Source organism: Chaetura pelagica, unplaced genomic scaffold (assembly GCF_000747805.2).
Source record: "Chaetura pelagica isolate M959 unplaced genomic scaffold, ChaPel_1.0 scaffold121, whole genome shotgun sequence".
Taxonomy (NCBI): Eukaryota; Metazoa; Chordata; class Aves; order Apodiformes; family Apodidae; genus Chaetura; species Chaetura pelagica.
Window position 1 is genome coordinate 153,484 of NW_009954546.1, and position 19,217 is coordinate 172,700.

The 19,217-nt window shown below is 43.0% G+C and overlaps 1 protein-coding gene and 1 pseudogene across 1 annotated transcript in view; one reads left to right on the forward strand and one right to left on the reverse strand.

Moving 5' to 3' along the window:
* Positions 1–692, forward strand: part of PIAS2 (protein inhibitor of activated STAT, 2) — a 22,010-nt gene extending 21,318 nt beyond the window's left edge. The window contains exon 14 of the mRNA XM_010005028.1: positions 658–692. Coding sequence (XP_010003330.1) covers positions 658–692 — 35 coding nt within the window. The remainder of the gene's footprint in view (positions 1–657) is intronic.
* Positions 693–3,643: 2,951 nt separating this feature from the next.
* The window catches only part of LOC104395339, a 21,162-nt pseudogene continuing 5,588 nt past the window's right edge, over positions 3,644–19,217 (reverse strand).

Sequence of the window (19,217 nt, forward strand, 5' to 3'; positions counted from 1 at the left end):
GCCGTGATCCCCGGCGGCGGCGGCGCTCCCGACATCATCTCACTGGACTGAGCCCAGGGGGCAGCACGGCTCTCCAGGAGAGGCCTCACCACAGCTGCTGCCAGTCTCTGCCACTCGAGCATCTTGGGGGATATTCTTGATATTTATTGACAGGAGTTGCCTTCTGGAAAACAGAGAAGAAGCGATGGGGTTATTATTATTATTTTTTTTTCTTGCTTATGAGGTAGCTGTTGTAGACAAGGCCCCTTCAGAACATGCTTTTATGCTTTTAGCTTGTTCTGGGGAAACTGACTTCTTTTTTTTCTTTGTTGTTGCGGAGTGGATTCCATGAATGGTTTTAAATTTTGTTTGTAAAACACAGCAATAATGTAAAAACAAATTAAAACTTTTGTAATAATAATAATAATTTTAAAAAAGGCACTTAACCACTCGAGCAGCAACAACCTGGACGAAGGTGCAGGAGTGTGAGCATTAATGGATTTTTAGTATTTTCACTGGGGGCCTGTATTAAACTTGAGACAATGAAGCTTTGTGAAATAGCCATGACTTGTGTTGTATGTCTCCTGTTCCCCTCTTCCCTCCTATGTGGGGATGCAGGGGAAGCCTCTGTAAATGGGAACTACTGTTTTGTTTGTTTGTTTTCCTTCTGATTCCTAGTTTTTCCACAAATGCAACGAAATCCTAAGCTGTGACTTCTTCCTTTTAATGTTCTTTGGGCTCAAGAGGGGACAAACTATCTATGCAAAGCCTGCATCACACAGTCTTTGTGCTGCCACGTCAGAACTCCCTCCCCACCGCCGCCGCCTCCAGATGCTGCGCAGTTGAGCTACAGCTGAACTTCCTGTTTTATAACTTTTAAGAGGGGATACAAAAAAAGCCTTTAACCTCAGATTTAGATTATAAAGTGGTTGGTGGCCCTCTTGGAACTGCCACCCCTCACCAGCTGGTCAAGTGAAGTGGATGCTTTCTATGGCAGCTGTTGGGTGACCAAGTAGGGATTGCTTTCTGCAGTGCAGGATTATTTTCTAGGATCTCTTGCTCATGGCTTGTGTCGCTTCAGAAACTCTCGTATTCTCCTTGGGAATACTGCACTTAGACTCACCATGGGGAAGGCTTGGCTTTTTTGGAAGACGAAAGCTGTAGCTGCACAGTGTTCCTGCCTAACTGGAATTAGGTGTTGAGGGCTCAGTGATACTTTGTCCCACACTACCTGGCCTCCTCATCATGATGTTTCCAATTCGATGGTAATAACTTCCTTCTGTTTGACTCCTCTAAGGAATCTGCTGCTGTGTTGTGTGTATGCATTGTCTCCCCACACACAGATAAGGGTAACTTCATCAGTTCTCTGTGGATGAGGTTACAGACCAGGAAAACCACCTTCCACAGAGCTGGAATAATAGAATTGTCTGTATGTTGGCATAGCAGCTTTTCCAAGTGTTTGTGTTTCTGCTGAGTAACTGTATGTGAGATTATTCCTTCCCAAATTACCAGCTTTTGTTTTTTCCCCCATTTCCATTGTTCTTTTTTCTTCAGTAAGATGTCTGGTGCTTTTTTGCCTTCTGTTACTGTTACAGTGTTTGAACCAAGTACACAGATAAGAAATGTTGGAGCAGGATGTATTATTGTAACCTATGTCTGCCCTGTACTCCCACCTTCAATGCTGCATTACTATTGCTCATTGCCTTTTTTTGGTATGATCTTTCAAAGAAGTCTTGAATTCACATGTTGGTCTTAATATTAATCCAGTCTTTCTTCCCCTTTCCTTATCCCTTGAGGTTTTTTTTTGTACCTGTCAAGGATGGGTTTTTAGCATGATCTACTTCCAATAAAGCCATGCTACTCATGAAGTTGTTTTTTTAATCCCAATGGCCTGCAGCAGATCAATGCTTTCTGCATCATAATTGCACAGTGACTTGAACTGTAGAGTGTGGAGAGAGGTTCCAGAGTAATTCTGAATAAAGTGTTTAAAACTGGTTTCTCTTGCTGGAGGTGCTGTTTGTGCTGGGGCAGTGGCTGAACTGGCTGAAAGGATGGGAACATCTCGCCTGTGTGTTGAGAAAGTTCAGTGCCACTGTTAGGACAGGTGCTTAACCTGTTTGTGGTGTAAAACAGAGGTGGGATTTTGTTAATTATTCTGCCCTGTTAGTAGTGACTTCTCAAGGATGAGGGACAGTGGTGTTCTCCAGCTGCTTTAGGCAGGAGTTTTGAAGGTGCATTGAGCTTTAGACCTTCTGGACCCATGACAGCTCTGAGAAATGCACTTGTTTGAGCCTTACCAGCGTAGGACAGAGCTGGGCTGGCAGGGGCTGGTGTAAGGGTTCCTGGGAAGAACATCCTGCTGTGCACACAGTAGGCAATTGGCTACTAGGCTTGGGTGAGGCCTGAATCTGTTAATTCATGTGAGCAGGGGGGTGATGGATACTGAGGGATCAAGTTCTGCAGGGAGCTCTACTCACCCCTTGGTTCACCTTTTCCCACAAGACCATCTGGAATTAACTTCAGTGGTGGATAGAGAGGGGCTGGGGGCTGCAGCTGAACCCAGGCCTGTACCCTTCCTGCACTTCTCTAAGCAAGTCTGTCCACTGTACCTAGATCAGGTTTTGGGTTGGCTTTCCTTCAAATTCTAAATTGCCTCAGAATGTCTATCCAAGAACTTCTAACAGAAGAAAAATCATGAAGAAAAGGTCAGATGACTTCTTACCTTCTTGTTTCCACTGCAGAAGTACCTGGTTACTGGTATGAAGGGACTATATCAAAGACACCTGCAAACCAACTGCAGAAGGGCAGTAAAGCTTGATGAGACTAACACAAAGTCCCCTTGCTGCACAGATAACGAGCAGGCAATGAGACACATGCTCCAAAGATGTGCCCCCTTTTTTCCCCACCTCTCCATTTGCTACATCTGCATTTTCTGGAAGAGAGCTCCTTTAAGAGAGCTAGCTGCTAAAATACTAATTGCAGCCAGGCTGTACCTATTCACATGAAGCCTGGTTTCTAATGTTTTTTTCTTAAGCGGCCAGATGAAGCTGTCTGAAACATTCATGGGCGATGCAGGCAGCACTTTGCTGTCCCAAAATATAGCATGAGCTCCAGGAGGTTCTGCATCTGTCCAGGCACTTTCAGAATTGGAATTTTTCTCTTCTCTTCATACATAGCTGCTAGATGCTAGAAAGCTTCACTGTAACTGCCAGCCTTTCACTGTGAGCCCTCAGGAGCAGAGGGGATTCAAGGGTGGAAATGAAAGCATGAACCTCTGGGCTGAGAGGAGAAAACCTGGCAGTTCAGCAGAAGGTGCTCTAAGAGCAGCCGTGCAGGGAGCTGCTTCCTACACCGAAAGGCAACAGTGACTGGGCAAACTGTAAAGGGCACTACTGCTTCTAGGAAACTGATGTATTGATTTTAATGTGTATTTCTGAGACAGCAATCTGTGATCACAAGATACAGGCAACAACAACTCCACAAGGTCAACTTAGCATGTGATTTTATTTCCTTTTTAGCAGGTGATCATGCTGTCACCACAACACGTTAGCACTGTGTATTTAATGTGACACTGAAAACTTTTCTTCCTGGTTTTATGAGTAAATGGCTTGAGGACAAAACTGGGCACTGCATCACATGTGAAATAAAGTGATGGTAACTTAATCTAGAAGTTATCCAGAGGTGGAATACCCTCCTTAAAGCCTTGGTGCTTAACATGTTTCAGCCACAGCTTGCCCAAGATGAGAATTTGTGTCATAAGATCTCCAGGCAAAATGTGCCAAAATGGACCAAAGACCACACTGTGGAAAAGCCTGGCCAACAGTGTTGGATCTCAAGTCAGCAGTAAAACCCAGTGGAAAGGAAAAAATTAAAATTAAAAAGGGATGAGCCAGCTACAGGGAAAAAAATAAAACTGGTTTATTGTGAATTTCTACATAGACAAAACCCTAAAATCATTCTTCCAGAACCTGGGTAGATACTGTTAGGAAACAGCTCGTTGGCAGTAATTCTTTCAAGCAGGTAGAACTGAGACCAGCTCCAAAGAACTGCAGAAAGAACTGGTGTGAGCAAGTAAGTGGGCAATAAAAAGGCAAACAAACATCAATTCAGACAAACTATAGGGGGAAAATGATGTTGTATATGGCTCAGGTCTTGAGCTGATCACTGCCACTCAGCTTGAGGTCTTAAGTAGGACAGAAGTGTTAGTTCACTGTTCAGAAGCAGTAAAAATGAGAAATGTGAGTACCTGCTAGGAAAGAACAGAAAACAAAGTGTTGTGCCCAGTGGAAGCCTGCACCTGTAAGAGAGAGCTGTGCAGCTGTGGTTCCTTCATCAGAGCAGCAGTTACAGCAGGAACGGTGCAGGATGGGAACACGGATGGACACGGCACTGTGGCTGCTGATGCTCTGTGCTGAGGGGGAGGATGATTCACTTCATCAAGCAACCCCTGGAGGATTACCCACCTGATCAGGAAACCACTGCTGCCCCAGCAAGCTTCTGAAAGGGGCTGTAAAAAGCAAGTGGGACTGTGTGCTTGCCCTGCCGTCTCTCTTACAGGAGCAGTCACTTTTAGCCTCTGTCATGAACATGCTGCTGGGATGCAGTGACATTTAGTCTGGCAGTGCAGGAGCTTCACATTTCACTGGAGATGCACAGGTGTGTCCTTTGCCTCTTTCCCATCCTCCCAGCAGTGCCATCCCCACCTCCTAAGCATTCAATCCCATGAAGAGCTGCTTTCAGGGAACTCAAGACTTTGCTACTGCAGAACTGCACCTAGTGACTGGATTGCAGAATACTGGTATTTTCCCCAGTTTTGGACGGCTGTTTTTGCAGGATTCAGCAGCAGCTTTGTAAGTGTGTCAGGGTTTAAGGCTGGGCCAGCTAATACATGGACTACAGATGCTCTCCATCAATCCCTCCCCTTCCCAAAAGGAAGGAAGAGATAAAAAAATCTTACAGATTAGAAGAAGTTAAAACAACTTTAATGAAAGAGTAACAGTAAAACAAAAAAGGTATAAGGATAATAGGAAAAATAATTACCTATATAAAAAGGAGCCCACATCTCTGTTGCCCAGGCTATGCTCCAGTGGTACCTCTCCTCTGTGGAAACTTGGAGAAGGGAAAAAAACACCCCAAAATACTCAAACCCCAGCCACACAAACACATGTAAACTGTTCTTTTAAGCAGTTAAATTGCCAGTTTAGACTTTGAAAGTTAAGCCTCTCTTATTTCACTGCTGATGACTTTAGCAGTTACCACACTAATACACTTTGGCAAAGCAGCCCCCTGCAAAATAACTCCTGACATTTCTGTCAGTTTTCCTGCACGAGGAGTTCCAGACACACCCCATAAAACCAGTAACCTTTGTGTCTTGGTGTCACAGGATACTCTCAGAACCCTCAGGAGGAGGGGAATGGGACACACAAACAAACCACAATGGCAGAGGGAGGGCTCTGTAACACACCAAGTTGAAGTTTCAGGGGGAGCATAAGAAGGGTCGAATTATTATTTTATAGGTGGTCTTAAGATTGGCACAAGAGGGTATAAAGCCATTTAAGCTACTCAGGCTGGCACTCTGTCCTTCTCTTAAAGATACAAATTGGTACCAAATTTTCTAGCCTGCTGCTGCTGAAGACCAGTTCTTTCTTCCAGGCTTCCTTCAGAGGAAGACCTTGGTGACCTTGCTTTAAAAATGATGGAACGCGAGCCCGGTGTACACTGAAAAGTCCTCCTGTGCCAAAGATGCCACATCTTTTTGGCACTCTGCTGACCCAAAAGCCCAACAGAGCAGACTGCCAGGAAAAGAGAGGAGGTGGCTGAGCTGAAGATGCAAAGGGACAACAGGAGGAAGTCTGGAGCTGATAAAATGGGAATTCTTAAGTCTCTTTGACCCTGCATAGGTCTTTAATTGCATGTGGGTAACAACACCAGCATTGTCTTACCAAATGACTCATTTACAGGTAAAACAGAAACGCCTCAACCACAAACACTGGAGCTCCTGCCATTTGGGATTCTTCAAAAATGTGTCCCCTTTTCCTGTTCAGCACACCACAGATTCCAACAACCACTTCTTCCGGGCACTGTAACAAGAATTTTATCAAGTTAACGTGAACGAAAGAGATCACCAGTTATCACACCAGAGACAGGCATAATTTCACTCGTGTAACTTGTGCCTTCACTCTGACTTCTCAGACATCTTTCAGAAGCTGTGCCTGTCTCCTCTGCCTCATGTGGCTGGGAAGTTTCTAGGTACTGTATATACAGACTGTACTGGTCTGTACTTTACATACACGAAGTGAGGAAGAATTGCACATGCCTCAGCTGTCTTGGGCAGAAGGAAGCAGATTCCTCTAGTGCTTTGTAATAAATGCATGCACTGCAGGATGCAAATTTTATACAAGCAGGATCTCACTGTACCCCTACCATAGAGCTTACAACATGGCTGACAAGCACTCTGATTAAAACTGTTCTTAAAAAAAAAGTCACATTTGCTTAGAAACACACCACTGCCACTGCAAAACTCCCCTGCTGTGTCATGATAGGTCTCACAAGTCACCAAGCTGAAAAAAAAACAAACCTCAGTGTTACTGTTTTGCCCTTATTTGCCCTTGTCTCCTTTGGCCCTCATGGCTAGGACATTTTTCAAGCAACTGAGCTGGTAGATTTCCTGCCCACCACCCAGCACTGTAGTCTGGAATTGATTTTTAAAGGTTTTAAATCTTTCAACTGCTTTTAAGATTAGTTGGTATGTGAATAGCTGTGCTTGGTGGTAAATAAATACTTTTAGTGTGGAATACGTTTTCCAGACTCTTTCAGGGAAGAATTTGATCTACCAAGAAAATCCAGTAATTCAAAGAACAGAAGTCAACATTTAAATAGCTCAAAAAAAGGCTTTTAGATAAAAATCCCTACTGTTCTTTCTGCTTATTTAGAATGCCCACTGTTTGTTCTCCTGAATGTTTTACAGTGGCAGGAAGAAAGGAAGGGGAAAGAAACCCCAAGTCATAACTTCCCCAAGGGTACTGGCAATTCATAAGGAAGAGCACAATTCACTGCCCCACCGACATTTTGCTGGTCTTGGTCAACCTCTTTCTAATTTTGGAATGAAAAACCTCTTCTCAAACAAAGTCTTTGCATCACTGAACTAAAGGACATGGAGCAGAGCTATGGTTTCTCAGAAGAGAATGCAGAAACACTATGATTGTTGCATCTTTGTTGGTGGCGGCGCAGGGTCACGGTTGGGCTCAATGATCTGAAGGGTCTTTTCCAACAACAATTATTCTGTAATACCCTCTTGTACCCCTGCCAGGTGGACAGGCTCCATGAGCCTGGGCTGTGCTGTGGGAGCAGAGGCACACAGAACCCTCCTTACAGTGGGAATGATTTGCCCACCATCACAGTGAATAGGATCAGGGTGCAGAGGGACAGCACGGAAATCAAAATTAACATCTCCCACGTTTTCCTGACACAAGACACTCTGCAGTATTAACAGGAGAAACACAAAGGTGTGATACTACTCAGGAGTTTCTGAGAGATGAACTTGACACTCAGCAGGATTCTGGCCTGATTTAAGTCACTCATGCTGATGCTGAACAGTGGTCTTCGGACTAAGGCAGTGTGCACTGCACACAGAGCAGTGTCCTTCCAGGAACGCTGGCATTTGGGAACTCACACTTGGAACAAACATTAAAATACCCACAGACACTGTGTTCATTACACAGGTGGAGTGACATATGTCCTTCAGAGGGGACACCTTCCAACTGGCCCACTACCCCACTGTTGCACTGACATTTTCTGAAGATTTCACGAGTAAGTACTACAGAGCTGAGGTCCACCTCAGTGACACCAGCTACAGCCACAACAGACAGAACCAGCCTTCTCTCTTCTGTAGCCCCCTGGAAACCAGCAAGAACACTATCTCTGACTTTGCTTAGATACTGGACACCTTTCGTAACATCAGCCAAGATATTTGGACCTGAACTGTCAGCATCAAACCCTACAAGCCTCAGACACACCCCACTCACATTTCTCTGCCAGATAACACATGGTGCTGCCTAAGGCCACCAGGAAAGGGTCGAGCCTTCATACAACACATGCTGTGTTTGCTGGGAGGTAGCACACGCACACCTGGCTTGATTCTTCACCAGCTGTCCCACCATAAGATACAACTGGGTCTGATTTCTGTCAAGTAGATCCAATTCCCAAGTGGAAAGCTCATCACTTCCAAACACCAGTAAACTGCAGCTTCTCCCCCTAAGGCAGCGTGTTAACGCCAGGGTCACTCAGTCATCCAGGCAGGCCCTGCTAGCTTCTCCAGGAGAAACAACATCTTCAGGAGTACATCTATTATCACCACCATTGTGATCAATGTGCACATGCTTTGCAGGCAGGGAATTTACCACAGGCAATCTGCATGAATCTGTGCATCTGTTGCTTTAATAAACGGCATTGCTCATTAATCTAGCCATGGGAGTTCTTGGACACAACCAAATTTCTTAGTGTGGCCCTGAGAGCTCACAGGATGGACAGTGCAGCGTTGGTGCCTCCGGAACCATCAGAGTCCAATAGAGGTGCTGGGCATGACTGGACCATAAACATTGAACTGGGCATCACTTAGGATCTCAGCCCAGCTGCCCACAGCTCCTCAGGCATCTGAGGACAAGCTGGAACACACAGGGGTTTATTTTCTGCCAAGCTGCTTTACCCCTTAACTCAACACTGTTTTTTCTTTGAATATTGAGATCTCTGATAGTATTCCCTGCTTGCTGAAGCTTTCCTCTTCTATTAGCAGGTTCCATGGTATCACTCTACCTCTACCAATATGACCTAGTCCCAGGAAAAGGCTTGAATAGGGGGATTTAAAGATCCCCTGTAATGCATTATAATCCGGAAAATACAGGGCTGGAAGTCTGCATCCTCAGCGACGACACGGATGCTATGGTCAGAAGCAGGACCTCTAACCAGAAATCCTCTTCTGGTTTTGTGAGAGTAAACAGCTCATTAAGAGGATTAAACACCTGTGCTGTGACAGGAAGGATTCTCTCCTGCTGATACTGGAATTTAAAATTGACTCAGATACAATTTATTTATTTCAACATTTGCAGCTTTCTGATGGAAGTGACAAATCCACACAAATCCAAAAAATGCAGATCCTCTTGAAAAGACTTGAGAATCATATTACAGATGAATTATTCAAAACTTAAATCCTCCCTTTGAATGTCAGAGTCAGCTATTTGCTCTTTATCTAGTAATGACCTCAACCCCACCTTCAGACAACTGGGAGAGGGTTCAATTTTTTTTTTACCAGATTTTCATCCCCCAGCTTGAAGGTGGAGAATGAATCAGAGAAGAGTAACAACACGTTAGCCACCAGGGAACATGTTGGAAGTGTTTGAAAGTAAAGTACCTTGTTATGATTCTGACTGTGACTGGGGAGAAACCACAGAATCTTAGCAGACCAGCATCACAGCTGCAGAGAGAATGAGAGTAATGAACTTGCTGGTTCATCCATCTCTTACAGTATATCCAAAGGCTGGTGCATACCATCTTCCTGCTCATTTCAACCACATCTTCTCCAAATCTAAAATAAATATAATGTGGTTTAATCAGCATCCAGCATATAAGGACATAAGGCAAGTTGTTTTGTGTAGCACCCCAAGGCTTTTCCTTTGCTTCTTACTTTTTTTAACACCCTGTTCAACAGAGTCCCCCAAATCAGTGATTACCACCATAACACAGAAATTTAATCCAAATCCATTTTAGGCAGTTCTACTCATCTGTGCACCAGGGGTGCAGCATTTTTGACAGCCCCTGGTACACTGGGAATTTTTTTTTTTTAACCTGTAGCAGCCTCATCATCGGGTGTCCCCTTACAGAGAAGTTCACAGTGGTGTTTTGGTGCTGTTGCAGGGGAAGGTGGGTGAATGGTGACCCTCAGAAGCAAGGCACCTCAAGCAGGCAGCCAGCAGGGCATCCTGGCCTAGGAACACAAAGTTCACAGTGTAATTAAAACTTGCTTCACCAAGCCTTGCAACAGACCCGCATAAAAACCTTCTGGATAGCAGCCTATGCCTAGAGATGCAATGTAAATACTCCTGATAGCCTTTTAAAAATTCCCTATGACTACTTACATCCTCTTGAAGGCTATGAGGAATACATACCTAGAACAAGCAAGTTGACATAACTATATGTTTGAATTACAGAAAATGAGCACTCATGCATTCCTTTTTTTGCCCCCCACCTTGGGCTAGTGCCCAAGGGCTATGTTGTTTCACTGAACAGACCATTCAGACTTGCAGACTTCTGCTTCTGCTCCACCTTTTGCATGTTCTTCCTACACTGCAGAGTTTTCCTAGTCTCTATGAAAAGCATGGTTTGTAAATCTTCCCTTACGCCCCTGCAATCCAATCGAGACAAAATACTACTTTATCTTAAAGACACAATCCAGAACTAGCTGGCAAAATGTCCTCGGAAACTTCTTTCCATCTGGGCTAGTGGTTGATTTGCTGAATTTTCCAGCTGCTGAATCAAAATATCAAAGATGATGTTTGTTTCTCCTAACCCAGTTTTGAACTTTAGGAGTAACCACTCTTTCTGCAAATTTCCACTTAGTTATTTCTGAAAGAAAACTTCATGAAGTTTCATATTTCAGCAGAGATTAAAATAGCAGAAAAGTGGCTAATCCTTCTTTGAATGTAGCAGTAACTGTAAGATATCTGGGGAGCCAAAGGATGACTTTCAGGATGACTGACATGCATTTTTTGGCTTTTACAGAAAACCAGGCATGTAAGCAAATGTGTTGTCAGGAATCCTTTTACTCCATCCTGTTGCCCATAACTGTCTTTTGAAGCCTTACTGAAATAATTTAAATACAAGAGAAATCTTGGAGAACCCTGTGGGGCTCCAAGCCCCATCCAACCTGCCCTTCAACACTTCCAGGAATGGGGCAGCCACAGCTTCTCTGGGCAATGGGGGCCAGGGTCTCACCACCCTCACAGCAAAGAATTTTTTCCTAATGTCTCACCTCAATCTCCCCTCTTCCAGTTTGAAATTATTCCCCCTCATCCCATCCCTCCCTGCCCTTGTCCCAAGTCCCTCCCCAGCTTTCCTGGAGCCCCTTCAGGCACTGGAAGGTGCTCTAAGGTCTCCCTGGAGCCTTCTCTTCTCCAGGCTGAACACCCCAACTCTCCCAGCCTGGCTCCCTCTCATCATCTCTGTGGCCTCCTCTGGACTCGCTCTCCAGGAGCTCCATGTCCTTCTTATGCTGGCTGCTGTGGAACTGGACACAGTGCTCCAGGTGGGGTCATAAAAGAATTTATGTCCTGAAGTTCTGAGAGTGAATCTTCTTAATCTGCTCTGACTGAGCAGGTTCTCAGAACTCACAAAAGAAGGCACAAGCAGTACAGCTGCATCATAAGCAATGGCCTTTCTTGGACACAAAAGTATTTTTGCTTTAAGGGTTACAAACTCATCTTTCTCACCAGTTTTCTAAGCTGCCTGTGAGAGCTTAGCTTTACAGAAGCACAAACTCATCCCTTACTGGTGTGCATCACTGATACCCTTAGAGTGTCACTGTGGCGTCTGAACATGTTCCTACGCTCCTCTCATGTGTGCTGTGTTACTTACTTATCACCCCAGAGTTTTTCTATCACATCTTCTACTTTCTTTGACCACTCAGCTGGAGGGAGTTGTGTTTTTTCACCTCTGGTTACCTACATCTCAGCAAACTGCTTCAGTGTAAATGCCCAGCCACACAGACCAGGGCCAAATCCAACAGTATTGATGACTGGATCCATCTTTGACAGGCAAAGAGTTAAAAGAGGGGGGTGGGGGGGAACAGAATGCATGTCACAAAACATTGATTTAAAATTATCGATTTGCTCTCAATGACAGTTAGCATGAGTGAAGATGCTAAATATTTTCTGGAACAAAGAACAACAAGTAGACCCCTGAAAATGGGTCTACTAATTACTGCTTTTGAAGCAAGAGCCTTACTTTGTCCCACATGGTGAATGTATTTATAACAAAGGCTAAATTATAAACTTCATAAATATATTTATAAAGTGCTGAGTAGGATTTGGAGGATTATGACTTTGGAAAGAATATAATCTGAATTGTTATTGAGCTCTCACTGGAAAATTAAAATACAGGTGGCTCCTTCCTGCCACACTGATAAACCTGGTCTGTCCTAAGGATGAGTGAGATTCATGGAATGTAACAGAACACAATCCTAGCCCAGAGTCCTTTGCACCAGGAACTAGGTTAAGCTGCAGTCAGTTTCAGCCATAACACAAGCCAGTACAGAATCACATTGAAAAAAAGGGAACCAAGTCTGAAAACTCTGGTGAAAAGGCCTGTATTGTAGCTATTTTCTGGAAAAATATATTATCTGAAGCAGCCTGATTCTGGCATTTCCTTATTCTAAAAGCTGAGCCACCAGAGAAGACCTGCGGTTGACTCTGGATTTTTATCCTACAATTCTCAGCTGCAATATAGGAAATACTCTTTGCCTTTCTAGTTTCAAACCATCCTTCCAGAGATACCCAGCACGTTACAATATAATTACTGGCAGAGTAACAGTGACCTACATCTTCAGATCAGAAAAGAGCAAATTAAATGTCTTATCAGTCAGGAATACCAGAAAGGCTGCATGTCCTGTCATGTAAGTGACATAGGCAGCAAAGCCAGGCACAGGAAGCTGATCTTCCAGCTTCTGGTCCTTTGCCTTAAATTTCAAACTACAGCCTCCCTTCAGCACTTTGCCCCAGGCAAACGTCTGACATTTGATGTTTGAATGACACTGAGCAACTGGCTTGAGGTTACACATTTTGTTAGTGAGAATGCATCACTAGAAGAGGATCTGCTTTATGAATTCTCTTCTCCCTCCCAGCTGCTTCTGCTCCCCAGTTGGCTAGTCTGAAACACCATCACCAAAAATAAAAAGTATCAAACAGTGGGGCTGGAATGAGACTGAAGAATGGCTCCTTTAGGTTGACCAGAGATCTGAACTGCCAGAAGTGTAGGCTATTGTTTCATAACAAGGCTCCAAAATAGGATTTCAACCATAGCAAAGTTTTAAAGTTTTCTTTACCATACTTATACCCATTGGTCCAGTTTCACCTTCTCTGTAGGCAGAAATTATGACATTGACATTCTCCACAACATACTGAAGTATCTGGTAGAGGTCCTCAGGCTCCAGCTGCAATTCCAGAAAGGGCTGATCCTCTTTGTTCATCAAGAGTCCTGATGTGACTCATTCTGCAATAGCCTGCTGCAGAACTGTCTCTGTCTGCACACAGACCCCTTAGAAAAATTAAGTACAATTAATACATGCATTATACATGCAGGCAAGATCTCTCATCTACTTTGTAAAGCAATGACTGGGAAATTCAAACTGGGAACTTGGTGGTAGTCCTGTAGCTTCCTAACACTGTTAGTTCTCAGTTATATGTATTGATCTATTTTCTAGCTGAAGAAGGAGAATGATGGCCAACTCTACTCCCCAGAATTGTATTTCCTCAGTTACTCTACATTCAACCAACAAGCTGGATACAGAGTGGACGTAACCCTCCAAGACACAGCAAAGGCCATGGGCTAAGACTGCAAATCAGAACTCATACCGTTAGAAGTTAAACTTCCAGAGAAAGCAGCTTCTTCCATCATCCACATTTCTGTGTTTGTTTTTCTTAAGGGGAAGTAAATAAAATACTTAGAGGTCTGTCTAATTAGAAGAGTGTGCTTACCTGATACACAGTCCACCACAACAAGGGCATCATCAGTGACACGGAGAGCTGCTCTAACTTCAAAGGTGAAGTCAACATGTTCAGGGGAGTCCATTAAGTTGATAAGAAAACTTGAACCATCCCTACACTGTTTGCTGAAGGCCAAGTTGTTGTCTGAGACTTCATAATACAAAGAAACTGACCTGTGAGAGAAGACAATTAGTTAATTAACGTTTAATAGTTTTCTGATTTTAAAACTTGCAGAGATCAGCCATTATACCTGGTCTGTTTCTTGATATACTTAGAGGAAAAAAAAACAACAGTATTTCAATTTCTAAAGTTCTTCAGATCTAAAATTCTGCTTTGGGTGTAACTACTTTCTATTCTTATTCAAAATCAACACCTCAAGACAACAGCCACCGTGTAAAATCACTGTAAGTCATGCTCCAAATCATTTTGCAACTTGTTAACTTTGCAGTTGCAGACATCAAAGACGGAGGTAGTACTAACAAGACACAGCCCACTGCACTGGCTTGCAGGAACAGGGTGATAGTCTGTAAGCAACCCAATAAAAACAAAATTTACTACTGACAAGCCTTCTGAAAGCACCTCTCTACATAGTGAGAAGCAGGTAAGAGTTGTTGCCCAAAAGCTCTACTCCAATATTGCCCAGGAGGCACTCTGAAGACTCTGGACTTCTGCGACTGTTCCGTAATGCATGGCTTGGTTCACATGTAAACTGACAAAAAGACCTGATCAGATGCAAAGCTTTGAGCAAACCATTCTTCTGTCTTCAGATGAAAAAGAAACAAACAAACAAAAGATAGATTCTTAGGCAGTCTTGATGGCAATCCACCTTTTTTGTTCATCTCTCCTTGAGCCTGTGGATCATGTTTCTTCAGCTCAGGCAGAAGCAAGGATACCCACTTTCCACATCAAAGAGTCTGTTCAAAGTTGATTTGCCACCATTAACATAAGCAACCACTGACATATTCCTCACATTGGACTTCTTGTCCATGATAGTTTTGATCTGGTCTACTGTGGAATTCACCTGGATGGGGGGAGAAACAGAAAAGCAGGAATTGCTTCCTTTTGAAGGATACAGAAATCTATGTGAAATTTAAAACTTTTGCTGTTTCTTGTTAAATTCAATATCTAGAGATGAAATGCAGTTGTTCAAACTTTTAAGCTTAGTATTACAAATAGTTGGTTCACATTTTGGGAATGTTTTTGTGGGTGGAGGCACAACTTAAAATACAGCTCAGATGTCATATCACAAAATGTCAGCTACCACAAAAAAATTAAGAATCCACCTGCAGAGACAGAACAGCTCATCCCTGCCAAATGTTACAGGAGGGTTTGTGCACACAACTGCAAGCTGCAGCTCTCCTCAGAGCTCCCCCACACATCCTTCTCCTCTCTGCCCACCACTGCCCCTCCCTTGGTCAAGTCTTCTTCCCACACCTGCTCTCCAACCTCCTGGGGCTTTCCAGGTGACACACTCTTCCTGGTTTTGAGAATAGGCTGGATCTTCTCCTTTTGTAGCCAGTATTCCAGCTCTAGAAACTGGTGGGCTTGCTCAGTCACAAACCTCTTTAAAGAGATTTGCCAAGTGCAACATTTTTACAGCCCTTCTCACAAATTATATCCCAGAAGGAATTTTTCCTAATTTCCATAATTATTTTATATCTAGCAAAGAACAATTTCCCTTTTTAAAATAATCTTGACCCTCAGAAGCCCTGGTAATTATCTATTAAACATATGATAACCTAGCAAAGGAAGATGAGATCTTACTGATCTCAGCCTGTCTTGTTCTGTAATTAGAGGCACCTGTGGGTCACAGGAGGGCAGTTAATGTCGTTACTCTTGCAAATCCCTTTAATGCATGAAGTGCTGCCTAGGGACAAGGAAAAAGACAGAATTGGGGGGAAAAATGATGGGGAATATTAAACAAAAATCACATGCCACATCAGCAGTTTCTCCTAGTTGCTCAAGTGGAGAAAAAATACACCGTAAGAAACAATTAACACTTCCTCATCTGTGTTTGGGTTGCAATGACAAAGAAATAATGAAACACACATTTCTACTGCAAACACCAACTTCTGCTTCTAACACAGATTCTAAGGAATGTATCTTGAGTGCATCTCAACATAAGGAACCTGTCTTCTTGCAAGGAGAAGTTATTTATGAATAAAAGAAAGTGCAAGCCCACCTCAAAATATAATTATTTGTAGGAGACAAAACAGTGTGGGTTGGGTTTTTTTTTTACATGAACAGATACACTTCTGAGATATATATATATATACATTATGACTCCATATTCTCATACTAGCTTTGGGTCTTCAAGATTTTCATTATATATATTCTGAAGAAAATGGTTCCTATTGTAAAGAAAGAAATACTTCTAATTAAAATAGCAAAATTATTTTTAGAGATGAGAAATATCAAAACTAAACAGCAGCTGCCTGGCCTCTCCCTAGAAGTATTATTTCCCCACTCTCCTCTATACTGACAGTTTCTTTCCTACCCCAAAGTCTGCAGTGGAGGAAAAAAAACAACTTGCCCCCCCCCCCTTTTTTTTTTTTTGCCATTTTCTCCTAAGTTTCCAATACATGCAGGCTACATTGTAGTTTTTTTCTGGGACACAACAAGGTTTTTTTTCCTCATATTTAAAGCATAGAGGCCTTCTACTTGTCCATTTCCATAAATTTTAAAAATAAACCTCATGCACATGTTTCTGCAACATGTCTAGATGTTCTCTGGGTTCTTGAAGATACTCATATATTGTGAGAAAGAATAGTTACTGGAGTTGTAAAAACCTTGATTTGTCCGTAAAACAACTGGAGCTGTACTCTCTGGCTGGGATAATTATGGACCTTTGTTACAAAAGCAGAATGAAGTAAGATCCACAGAGTGACCATTTTATAGGACATGGATGTAAAATTTTAGTTTTATGAGTTTAGTTGCTTGGTGTTTCAAGAAGTCATTAATACATCACTATCATTTTGTGGTGGAGCTGCAGCAACGTTGGTTTGAGATGGAAAAGAACCACTCAGGTCATTATGAAGGAACAAAGAGACAAGAAGAACAATGCAAGAAGATCAGTGTCAGGGAATATTGGGGTGGGACGTGTGGGGTGAAGCAAAGGACAAGGGGAATCTACAAGTTTAAAGCATTTAAGGACTGAGGGACCCAAAACTCTACAATATTATACCTCCAAAGAAGCCACCCCAGTCACGGAGCTGAAGAGGCAGGCCTCTATAAGGGACCTCAGAACTCCTGCTGACAAGTTTCAAGACAAGCCAATGCCAACAAGCATGCCAACAAATTTTTATTTCAAACTTTCCATCCTTTTGCTGAACTACAAGACAGCCTCCCTTGCCAGAAACTGAAGGCCTGGGGTCCTAGTATTTGTTGTTAACACACAAAGCTTTCCATCTGTTAAGACTGAGAGCCCAGTTCAGGTAAGTGGTACTCCTTTATTATTGTCTGGTTCATTCCTTGGCCTAATTAGCACTTTGTTATACCAGAGCAGCTGTTCTTGTTAATATAACTGAGTAAAACATTCTTAAGTTTCTGCTAATTAGCTTGTTAATAAAATACAGTATATTAGAAAAGATAAAAGAGCTCAATTCAAGCATTAATATTAATATTGTAGTAGGCCTTCTGGCATGAACTTCAGGATTTTGTATTAATAATTGCTATCCACTTCCAAACATTTTATTTACCACTTCATTTACATAAATACCAGAACAATTTACCATATGTGCTATTCTGTAAGAGACACACTGGCATCACAATATTTTTGGTCATAAATACAAACCACAAAACCAGATTAAAAATTATCAGCAATTTTTAATTTGGAATGTTTTGCATTAGAGAGCTGTCACAGAGTCTCCATTACCCCGTGACTGGAGTAAAGTTATCCTGGAGCAAAGTGTTTGGGTCTTCTGTGTGCAACAGCAAGCAACAAATGAAGGAGAAGAAAGCAGTTCTTGTAGAAGAACAAGCAGAACAACATTTTGCCAAAGCCCTCGAGTTTCATGGCCACTACAGTCAGACAATGCTCCTTGTAAGTACTGGACTACATCACTGAGGAAGCCAAAACGCAGTGTTGCTTACTGCTGGGTATCTGTAATGTCTCCAGAGCAGGCTGCCTTCCTCCTCTGCAGGGCACCTCTTTTTCTTAAGAGGGTCCATTTCAGTAATCAATAATACTTATACAAAAACAAAACAAACAAACAAACAAAAAATTACAATAACTTTGAATAATTTTTCTTTTCTACAGGGAAAGTATACAAGCATCTGTTTATCACAGAAACAGGGTGGTTTATTCTGGTTCATTCGAACAGAGACTCAGAGCAGGGGATGCGTGTTATCAGAACTGCAGTGATTTAAACTAATGGGGGAGACTCGCTAAGGGGAAAAGCACATTAAAAACAAAGCAACCCACCCTGCTGGGTGAGGTTGTGAGGGGTTCTCACTGTTGGATTTCCCCGAGAAAACGCTGCTGATCTGGTTCAGATCAGACCATCCTTCCTCAAGATCAGCGCAGCACTGTGTAAAACCTACATTCACACACACACAGCCTTTCCCGAGGCTCAGTGGAAGCACTGCTTTTATCCCCTATCTTTACAAACACAGCTGATCAGGATTTTAACCCTCAAAGCCTACCCTTGAACTCTCTAGACACATTGGTGAGCAAAAATGCCCAGAAATGTCCAAATCTGTGACCTACCCTGACCAAGGTGTGTGAGAAACGTTTGTGGCACCAGTGAACAGGCCCAAACGGATCCTTCAGCGAAGCACAGGTTATTTACACCCTTGCAAGAAGGGGTGACCTAAACAAGCAGGCACACCCACAGCAAGGTGAATAACGGGCTGTGTTCCCTATTCCTGATGCAAAGTTCCCTCCCATTTCCCCACTGGCTGGGTAGCCCAGGGTTTACAGCCCATCCGACGCTTCTAATTATCCTGTAAGTTTCCCGCCCCTGTTACAACATTCCGTTCTAACAGGTTACTTTTTACCTTTTAAGGTATAATTCTGATGTTCCCTGCCTATCTTCCCAATTAACAAAATTATCTATGCCTACTGGTGTCATCCTGCCCCAAGGAGCACAATAGAAGTGGGTCTGATCTTGGACATAAATCCTGCTCCATGTTCAGATCGCCCAGACGGAGCCCAATTCAGTCCCTCAGAAAACAGTCCTCCTGGAGGTATCAGCTGGCCAGAGCTTGCAAGAGTGGCAGGAAGGCAGCACAAAACCAGCTCAGGTGTCATTGGAACGTGCAGATATTTCACTTCCCTTACACAAACTTATTATATCCCTAACACTAGGGTATAGATAAAAAAAAAAAAAAGCAACCAACAATGTGCTTCTAACGCTAGGATGTGAAAACAACCCTAAACCCAACACTCTGCTTCGGACCCTCCTAACACCCTGTTTCATTCCTAACAGGTGCACTCCCCATACCTGCAAAAAAGCAGAGATAAGCAGCACCACCTTCCCTACCCCC